Source organism: Saccostrea cucullata, unplaced genomic scaffold, assembly GCF_032062105.1.
Source record: "Saccostrea cucullata isolate Sc308-1 unplaced genomic scaffold, CSIRO_AGI_Scuc_v1 ctg4396, whole genome shotgun sequence".
Taxonomy (NCBI): domain Eukaryota; kingdom Metazoa; phylum Mollusca; class Bivalvia; order Ostreida; family Ostreidae; genus Saccostrea; species Saccostrea cuccullata.
This window is the reverse complement of record NW_026934031.1, coordinates 103334-113763: the sequence shown is the minus strand read 5'-3', so window position 1 is coordinate 113763 and position 10430 is coordinate 103334. Positions and strand designations below refer to the sequence as shown.

The following is a 10430-nucleotide window of genomic DNA, read 5'->3' as shown; positions in this document are numbered from 1 at the left end:
TCTGTCGAGGGATACCCACGTAGGCCCCCTACCCACCCCCAGTGTTAGTTTGTTCAGGAGGCCGACAATGAATAAAATATGAATGCTAAAAATATGCCCCACGCACTTGGCACCACTTGGTGGTGCCACTACAGCCCCATTCTGATAGTGGCAAATGATAGCCCTAGGGCCCCTCTACCTTGCCCCAATAATCATTTGATGAACACTTCAAGGATAAGGCGTATAATAGCTGCCCTTTTCCCGTTTCCCAATGTACAATGATGAAAAACATCAAAGTTCAGGTTAGCTAACTGGACCCTTCCAGCCCCTAGGACCCTGCAGAAATCTGTCGAGGGATACCCACGAAGGCCCCCTACCCACCCCCAGTGTTAGTTTGTTCAGGAGGCCGACAATGAATAAAATATGAATGCTAAAAATATGCACCACTTGGTGGTGCCACTACAGCCCCATTCTGATAGTGGCAAATGATAGCCCTAGGGCCCCTCTACCTTGCCCCAATAATCATTTGATGAACACTTCAAGGATAAGGCGTATAATAGCTGATCTTTTATGGCGTTTTGGGGATAAAATGCAAAACAGCCAAAGTTTAGCGTAGATAACTGTCCCTTTCCGGACCCTGGGAACTTTTGAAACGTTGACAAGGGATTCTCCCTAAGACCCTTAACTTAATCACCAATAATTGATGACGAATTATTGCTTGAAATATGACCCATGTACTTGGCACCACCTGGTGATACCACTAAAGCCCCTTCTGATAGCAGGAAATAATAATCCTTGGGCCCTTCTATCTTGACCTAGTAATGTTGATCATTTTATAAACACGGGTATAATACCTGCCTGTAATATCAAAAATGCTTTTGGAACCACTTGGTGGCACCACCACCACTTATTACTGATAGTGGTAATTTACAGTCTTATAGATTCATTAAGTTGTCCCAGTAATAATGTTCGAAACATACTTCAACCTAGTTTACACTTGTGTCATTTATCTATTTACAATCGTTATATATTAATTAAATTTCAGGTTAGCTTATTGGCCCTGTCATAATCTTGAGGTCCCTGAAGGAGTTGAAAAGGGATTCTTCTCGAAGAAATTAACCATTTCCTAGTGCTTGTTTGTTCAATTGGATAAAAATTATAAAGTAATTTATTTCATATTTTTCGGTTTTAAAAAAGAAAAAAAATTGTTCAGGTGAGCCTTACTGCCTCTGAGTATCTGATTTATTATGTAATTAATTGTTGCATTAATTTTCTAATCATTAACCATTAATTATCTAAAATAACGTATTAAAAATAGTATTGCGTCTGAGTACTCTCAGTTCTTTGATGAATTTCCTTATTGGCTGCTAGCTTCTACGCGCTTAGTGGCTGCTGTTATTGGCTGCTAGCTTCAGCCTGGTCTTGCTGGCACTACAATTAGTTTAGGCCCGGGTCGTTTGCAGATGAAACAACGGGCATGGCTGGTGGCGGAGGATGGCAGCGGAAGGGTGACCGAGGGTGGACTCCTGGCATATCTGGAAGTGTTTCCTTGTTGTTGCGGTGAATATAAACCATCCTTCGGCGCAGCGGTTTTTCTCTCCATCTTCTTTTTCAGCTGTACGTGGCATTTAAACCTACATATAGTGCAAAGCACATCTCTATCAGATGGATCAGACACACCTATTTTTTTCACCAGCTGCTTTTGTTCTGCTGTCAGTGCTCGCCTTTCAGTTTTTTTGTTCGTTTTTTTGCATAGAATGCAGGGGAACTCCCGTTTCCCAGTGCCTGGCATCTGTTAGAATTTAAAGATTAGATATTACCAATATTTTTAATGATTTGCAATTTTATTCACTACAGTTAGAACGAAAAAAAATCAATTTATGAATTTATTAATACGCTTTATTTTCTGTCCTGAAATTATGATGGATTGTCAAATTATGCTCTAATTCTACCGTCTCCAATATTATTAAATTTATTATCAATGGGTTTTTTTCTCAATCCCTGAAAATATTATTAGCAGTATCAATTTCATTTATTTAGTTTTCCATTCTACAGTAAAACATGCAAAACAGGGAATAACAACACGTTGCAGAACGTGAGATATCTATATGATATGTTCGCTATAAACGTGCTCTACTGTATTTTAATTAACAAAAATATCTTCAGTATTATGCGTGTTGTTCTCCAACTTTTACGAGAAGCACCGAATTTTACAGTCGACTGTTTACTTGGACATATAAACGTGTATCATCTACGGAGGTACAGATCGAGTTGATAATTTTTTGTTAGAGAAAACTTTTCTGTGTTTTGAAACACGTACGGGTATTTGTGGACAGGACCCCCCCCCCCCCCGATATTCAATATTCAACCCGGGGCTGATTGGATTACACAAAAAATACTCCTCTTGACCTTATAAGAGAGAAAGGTCTCTCTTATAATGTATAGAGGAATATTTTTTGTGTTGCGGTTATTTTGGGGTTTTTACGATTTTTTTCTTATTGTACACACGATGACTAAATGTAATAAATATACTTTGTGAAAAAAAAAATGCTCAATAAGCCCAGGGGTTGAATATCGGGAGGGGGGTTCCTGTCCACACGTACCTGCGCTTTGAAATTCCCATTATTTTCGTTGAAATAAATGTCAAGCTAAATATTTTTACGTAAAAGAGCTTCCGTACTGTCCTAGTGTGAGAGTAATTTGTCAACTGTAAAAGTCAGCGCATCTTGTAAAAGTCCAATATCATAAAGTAATTATTTATATTTTTCCCGAGATACATTTTTTTTTTCCTTTCGACAAAAGAATTCATGAATTTTTAATTGCAATATTCTCTCTGTTTTTATTATTTATGATGTAATTTATTTTCAGATCAAATAACATAATGATATGTGCCCATCAGGGCATACAAGTAATGATATAAACATACAAGAAGAAAATCAAAATTGGTAGTAGCAACTAACAGAAGATTAAAGGTGTTACTACAATAAGTTGAAGTGATATTAGGGAAATGTAGTATTGTAAGCATAAAAATGTATATTGAAAGAATTTGGCATTTAAAAAGTTTGCCTTTTAAACCCCCCCCCCCCAACCCCAGTTGGAAGGTATGTAATTGATGACACATAGCTATATATTGAGTTCTTATTTTCTAGAAACTTCAAATCCGTTTTCATAATTGTAGATATATAGATTGATTAGACTCATCTATACATATATTCATTTAACGTTAAACCATTGTGACGTCACTTTTGTAAAATGACGTCTATTCAACGAAACATAAACACAGTTAATAATGTCTTTCTTTTAGGAAAAATGAATATAGATAGGCATTACGTTTAAGAATAAATGTAAAACAATTTTTTCACGGTATTTAAAACCCTGCATTTTAATTATATTACATTATTATTATTGTATAATAAGAATATTATTCATTTTCTCTTTCTTGCATTCCTAGGTTATACTCGCATATTAAAACTAATATTAAAGCTTTAAAACTTCCATTGACGTATATATATCTGTTTGTTTTATATATATTCTGTCTCCCTCAGTTGCCGTCTAAAATAAATTAATAAGTCGTAATATATACTTTGTACAGGGTCTATCATTATCGATACATATCAGATATTACATCATTTTTCAATACCACTGTAATCGTGCCAATTTTCTTCTTGGAGAACACAACAAATTATACTTTGTGTGTATATATAGTTTTAAAGAAAAATGTATATAAACTTTTTATTTACCTCCACTTCATCTAAACTGCTGGATGTAGATCATTCATCTCGTCTGCATGTTAGTCGAACCCAGGCTGCTGTCGCTTAGATACGGAGACGCGGAAGTGAAAAGGTATGGCTAATACAAGGAAAGATGGTGTAATAATCATGATACTCCGTACAGATCCGCTCGTAATTATACGAGTGTTATGAATTTGTCATCTGTTAGGGTATTCATCGATACTTAGCTGGTATTTTGTCTTTCATGCACATTCTAAATGTTCATATGACAACACTTTCATATGCTTGTATATTTCCATTACCATGATGTAAATAGGAAAAAATTAAAAAAAAAATGGTCCGCACAATAACACCATCGTAATTTTTTGTATATAAAAAGCTTACATAACGATGTTTCATATGTAAAAATTTAAGAGTGGTGTTATGATGCGGACCTATTCAATTACGCTTGTTAGTCGTTAAAATTTATTGATTTTTTCGGAAAAACGCGTTCCATGCATACTTTGACTATTTAAAAAAACCTCTTACGTAACACATTCTCCAAAAATTTGATTATTTTTTAATCAAGCGTATGGTCCTCTTTAATTTTCAGTATGCAGTTTTGATTCAAGTTGTACTTCATTTTTCTTAAATTCATGGGGCCAAATGTGATATCAAACGAATTTTATTCTTACTGTCACTTGACATTAGTCTAATCACAGTCTTGAATCACTTTTGGACTGGATTTGTGCTCGACCTTGGATTAGCTGCCCTTTCTGGACTTCAATTCCTTCGAGCTGGAATTTTTGGTTGGCCCTCTTTGCTGCTGGTTATCTGAAAAAGGCAAAAAAACTGACAGCAGATTACTGCAATTTGGTATTATTTTCATTAGCCAATGGTTGCATTGTCTAATGATATTAGTAGCTGGTATGTTTGGGATATGTACATATATATATATATATATCTTATATGGGATAGTGTATAGGGGAGTGCATATTCGGTACTGAGGAATAACAAACTTTTGCGGCGGTCAAATTTTCGATGTATTTTAGGCCTGAAGAGACCTGTACCTTGTCTACATTAGCTTATTTACGAAAACTTGACCCCACGAAAGCATGCGATTTCCCAGAAGTATAAAATTACAACTATCAGAAGGGGGTGGGGGGGTGGGTAATAACTTGTAATGGCTGTTTTCTTGCCGCGCTATTTTTCTGAGTGACGGAAGCGGAAGTGATACCAACTAATTAACTCGTACCAAGATGACTTTAAGATTTTTGCCAATTCGTTCCATTATTAGTTTTAACAACATATGTGCTTCCATCAATTAAATGAGATTAATTTGGTACAAGGGCAAATTAATCTGCCTTAATTGAACAGTCAGGTGATCGCTGCCCTGCAGGACCTGACATGCATTGCTCTTTGATTCCTTATGCTCATAAGATCACTATACCTTTTCCTTGGTGTTAACTTTGCAATAGACAACAGTTGGATGGTTTTCATTAAATTTATTAAAGACTTGAAAAAACATACATGTACAAACTTGTGTTATTGATAACTGTGATGGACAAAAAGGAAGTTGGCATTAATAGGCCGCATTGCATAGATGTACAATAAAGAATAGGGTCCGGAAGGACAACTGGCATACCCACTAAAGAGTACCGGGCAAAACCAGTGGCCCTGTGTTGGTCACAGGTGCCTGGGATCCCAAATTTGGGTACTAGACATTTGGGCCCGGGAGAGTTGCGAGCACATCTGTATACCCTGTTTCCAGGGATTGCTTCTGGTCAGCAGTACTTTAACACCCAAGTACTCCAGTACTAAGCCTCCCCTCCTGTTACAAGAGGTGGAGGGGGCCCCAGGCCTGCAGGCTTGGCAAAGACCCCAATCGAAAAACTTCTTACTTGACTTTTTACTTTACTTTTGTTCAACATTGCCATAGGTTGGATACTTTGTAGACAACCTGTCTACCCAACAAAGTGCCCACCAACTTATCTGCTGGCTGGGCAGGGAAACAACGAGCCAGATATGTTCACAACCCTCCCCACTTATCCCCCCGGACCCGCCACAGACATCGATATGATGTTCCTCCATTACTTTATATTAGGGGATACTTTCCCCTTCCCTTGAATGAGGGACCACAAACCACTTTTGACATTATTTAAAAAGGTTCTATTACCCAGCTCGGAGAGATGCGTTCCATCAAATCTGAACATGTCCGTATTAGCAACACAAATGTTTCCATGAGAAATAACACCCCCACCCAATTCTGTGACAAATTTAGAAATATTTTTGTTGATTCTTTTGCGTTTTTTGTCAATCTTTTTTCCACTGTTCAATGGGGCTCCATGCCAATAACGGCGTGGTAGAATATGCGACCACATCAGTTTAGTATTTGGGAGAAGGGCATTATATCGCAGGAAGCTGCACTGAATCTCTTGTATGAATTTTTTGCTAGTTAAGTTTGGAGTTACCAAGTCATTGGATCCTAAATGAATTACTAAGTAATTGGGGGGTACTTCTTGTTTGATGAGCTGTAGGATTTTTGGATCGAGTTCCTGCCAGTGCATTCCCCTGCGTGTTCTCCATGACAGTGTGGCAGGGAGGTTCAGGCTTTGTCCCCCTGGGCAGTGTTTGGCTGCTTCCCCTGCCCAGTAAGGGATGGAAGATCCTATGATCCATATTTTTTGACCTGCAATGCTTTGGGTTGGTTAGTTCTGGGTTAAAATTAACTATATGTACATGTTCAAGCACCCCTCCCCCCAAATGTCCTAAATTTTTTTTTTTTTTTTTATATATAGGTGTGGGCATGTTGTTGAATGAGTTACATGATCCTTATGTATTTAAGAAAAGCTACTGATTTCCATCTACCAAACTTCTGAATTTCAGAATCTGGTGTGCCCTGTAATGCCAGGTCTGTTGCCCTACCAATTCGAAAGCTATGCGTGCCAAAATGACCTGATGGTGTTGGTATAATGTTTTTAATGGCCTTTTGAAGGACGGCATTGAATTGGTATCTAGTTAATGGTTTTGTATCGAGATGAATTAGGAAGCTGTGGTTGACAGGGGTATGGGGCCTACATTCTATAAAATCCAAAATAGCTTTAACTGGGCACAAGGTAGCAAGCGGTTGGCTATGGATAATGAATGTGGTATTCTTGCCAACCTGATCAGTTTTGGAGTGCGGTATTGTTAACCTTAAATAGGGCTTGTCTTGTTGAGTTTGAATGTGTTGGAGTTGTATGCAATGGGATGTATTTGGCGTGTTTGGGTTGATTACAGTGAATTCCCCGACGCGGAGTAATGCAAAGTATGCGAGTGAAAAGGCACATGTAAACAATTTAACCTCGTAGGTAGAGTGACATACAGACTGAAGCGATGCGATGAGCTTTTTTAATATTGATATGGTGATTGGGAGGCGACTGTCTGGGGCCGCTCGGTTGTTGCGCTTTAAGCCTTGTAGCGCTTTGTTGATTTGGAAGGACTTAGTAGGGTCGGGTAGGTGGTTAATTTTGTGGTAATAAGATAATGCGCTGATGTACAGGGACACTGAATTGTGTGACATTTTCTGGATAGATAAGTAGGCTATAAAATGTAGTAATGTGTCACTGCGTAGGGGCCAGGTTTGCTGTAAGCCGTAAATGTTTAAAAATGATTGGAATTTATTCAGTGCAGCCCGGTAAGCTTTGTATGAATTTTGTGATAAAGAACTGTGGATAAGGCGTTTGGATTCAGCAATTAAATCTCCCATATCTGCTTGGGAAGCTGAGTGGGCCACATCTCTGCTTCTGGAGCCAGGTTGCGAAACTTTCCCCACTGTGAACGAGAAAGACTATCAGCTATTTTGTTCAATTTTGTTGGAATGTGTTGGGCTTTGATTGTGATGTTATGTTGCAAGGTGAGGAGGACAAGTTTTCTGACAATATTCATAACCCTATTTGATTTAGACGTCCATGTGTTGATAACTTGTACGACTGCCATGTTATCAATGTGGAAAATAATGCGTTTGTTTGATAGCCATGGGTGCCATAAAAGGGTGGATACGTATACTGGAAATAGTTCTAAGAATGTCATGTCACGAATAATGTCGGAAAAAACCCAGTGTGTAGGCCATTTTGAGTGAGCCCAGCGGCCAGCAAAGAAGATTCCAAACCCCCCATTAGATCCCCCTGCACTATCTGTGAATAGTTGTAGACTGTTATCTGATGACCAAATACCCGAGGTTATGACTGTAACCCCATTAAAATGTTCCAAAAATTGTTGCCACACTGCAAGGTCTACTTTCATGCCTTGGTTAACTCTTATCATGTGATATGGCTTTTTGACGCCAATAGTGGCATTGACTAGACGCCTGCAAAAGGCTCTACCGGGTGCTACTGTTTTGCAGGCAAAGTTGAGGAGTCCGATCAGTGATTGTAAGATTTTTAGGGAGACCTTTTTACTTAACATGACTGTCTGAATGCTTTGCCGTAGCGAAGCTAACTTGTCTTGGGGGAGTCGCATTACCATTTGAATTGTGTCAAATTCGATTCCCAGAAAAATTATAGTTGTGCTGGGCTTAGTAGTTTTGTCAAGAGCTATCGGTATTCCAATATGGCTACATGTGTTTTTGAATTGGTCGAGTGTAGATTGGCACTGGCTAGAATTTGGTGGTCCCGCGAAGAGGAAATCATCTAAATAGTGTAGAATATGGGGGTTGCGTGATGTAGATTGGATGATCCAATGTAATGCAGTTGCGAACTTCTCCCAGATTGCACAGCTAATTGATGCCCCGAATGGCATCATTTTGTCAAAAAAGTATTTACCCTGGAACTTAAACCCCAATAGATCGAAATCATCTATGGCCACAGGAATAAGCCGGAATGCAGATTTTATATCAGATTTAGCTAGTAAAGTGCCTGCCCCCAGTGTCGCGATGATAGCCGCTGCATCGTCTACTGATGCGTAATGTACAGAACATGCAGCCGGATCTATGAAAGAATTGATCGATTGTTGATCCGGGAAGGAAAGGTGGTGAATGAGTCTGAAATCTCCGTCTTTTTGGGGACAAGTCCTAAGGGTGAGATTTGAAGGGATGAAAAAGGTGGATATTCAAATGGTCCCCCCACCCTGCAAAGGAGGAGTTCTTTGTGTATTTTGTGTTCCACTATACTGGGGTTTGCTAAAGCACTTTTTAAATTTTGTGCTTCCCTGTAAATTCTTGGGCCATTGTACTGGAGTTGAAAACCGTGTAGAAAACCATTTATAAGAAAAGATTTAGCGCTGTAACCTTGTAGATAAGCAGACAAAACGTGAACATCAATTGGAGTTTTTCCTAAACTGTTGATATCCATGTTAGAATTTGGTGTTTCTATTCCTGCATTTGATCGAGGGGTGTGATCCGCCGCATGAATTGCATGAGTGGACAAACCTGCAATTTGGGTAAAATTTACATGACTTGCCTGAATTAAAATCATAGCAGTAACGATTTGATGTTGAATTAGCATTTCTCTTAGCCACTGTATTGTTGGGCTGTTTGTGATGAGGGTAGAAATTTTGTGGGGGGGATATGGGCTTTTCTTGGGCCTGCGTGACGTAGTTGTTTGTAACATGTATCAACCAGAGTTCAGAGTTTATGATACCCCAAGATGAGTGTGGGTGAGATACTTTTCGCAGCCTAAACTGTTCATCATAGGTGAACCAACCATTCCCAGATCTGTCAGCGGCCATTCTAATATCCCTCATATATTTCAAAAATTCTTGTGCTCGTGTTCTGAATTTTTCTAACATTATACTAGTGAAGATCAGGAAGGCCGACGTCCATTTTTCAATTGACAAAAAGGTGCGTGTTTTTTGTTTAACAAGGCACATTGTGCCATTACGTATTTGTATTTGGCCTTGTGTGTCTAAATGATCTGAAATTTCCCGCGCCGACTTAAGCAATATTGACAGATCGATAAATTTTCCCTCCCAAATCTTTTGTTTGATTTTTAGGGGGACGTGGGCGCTGATAGGATCTATAGAGCTGGGAGTCTGGGCTGGTTGTTAGTCCGAGATGTTAAATGGGGGGCCATCAAATTCATCATTCATTGAGTTTAGAGATATATCATTTACTATGGGGAGGCTAAAAACATTGGACTCACCCGCGTTGCTAGAAGCCTCGACCTCGTCTAGGCCCTCTGGGAGATCTGCTGATTCCGACATGGGGTCCGCCACCGTTACTGTGGCTGGTTGCGTTGGTGTCCTCCTGGCCGCGTTTCCCCTTCTCGGTGGTCTGTTGGTTGGTGGGTCAGCTTGCGGGGTCCGATTGGCATGGTTTGGTCGCCTCCGGATCCCTCGCCCTCTGCCCGGTGAGACAAAATTACGCTCCCGCTCCTTCCTGGAACGCGTATTGACTCTTTCTCTGACTGGCGGCATTGTTTGACGATCGCAGTCTGCAGATTGTTTTTGCTTTTTCTTAATAACTTGTAATGGCTGTTTTCTTGCCGCGCTATTTTTCTGAGTGACGGAAGCGGAAGTGATACCAACTAATTAACTCGTACCAAGATGACTTTAAGATTTTTGCCAATTCGTTCCATTATTAGTTTTAACAACATATGTGCTTCCATCAATTAAATGAGATTAATTTGGTACAAGGGCAAATTAATCTGCCTTAAAAATTGTGACTAAAAAAATTTTAAATTGCTTCGCATAATCAATAATATTATTTGACCTTTCTGCACTAATAAAAAGTAATTTTTCTGGCATAGAAAATTTTATAAGCAA

The 10430-nt window shown here is 39.1% G+C and overlaps 1 protein-coding gene across 1 annotated transcript; it reads right to left on the bottom strand.

The window, feature by feature from the left end:
- Positions 1-7424: 7424 nt before the first annotated feature.
- Positions 7425-10082, bottom strand: LOC134239829 (uncharacterized). The gene is made up of 3 exons (XM_062721960.1): positions 9809-10082; positions 8901-9096; positions 7425-8739 (listed from the first exon to the last, which is right to left on the bottom strand). Exons 1-3 carry the CDS (start codon positions 10080-10082, stop codon positions 7425-7427), a joined length of 1785 nt encoding a protein of 594 aa, XP_062577944.1.
- Between the last annotated feature and the right edge of the window lie 348 nt (positions 10083-10430).

Coding starts and splice junctions, on each gene's coding strand:
- LOC134239829 (XM_062721960.1), bottom strand. CDS start 10,082: ATGCCGCCAGTCAGAGAAAGAGTCAATACGCGTTCCAGGAAGGAGCGG. Junction 9,097..9,808: donor CGAGGCTTCTAGCAACGCGG/GTGAGTCCAATG, acceptor CCCAAATTGCAG/GTTTGTCCACTCATGCAATT. Junction 8,740..8,900: donor CTACACGGTTTTCAACTCCA/GTACAATGGCCC, acceptor TCTCACCCTTAG/GACTTGTCCCCAAAAAGACG.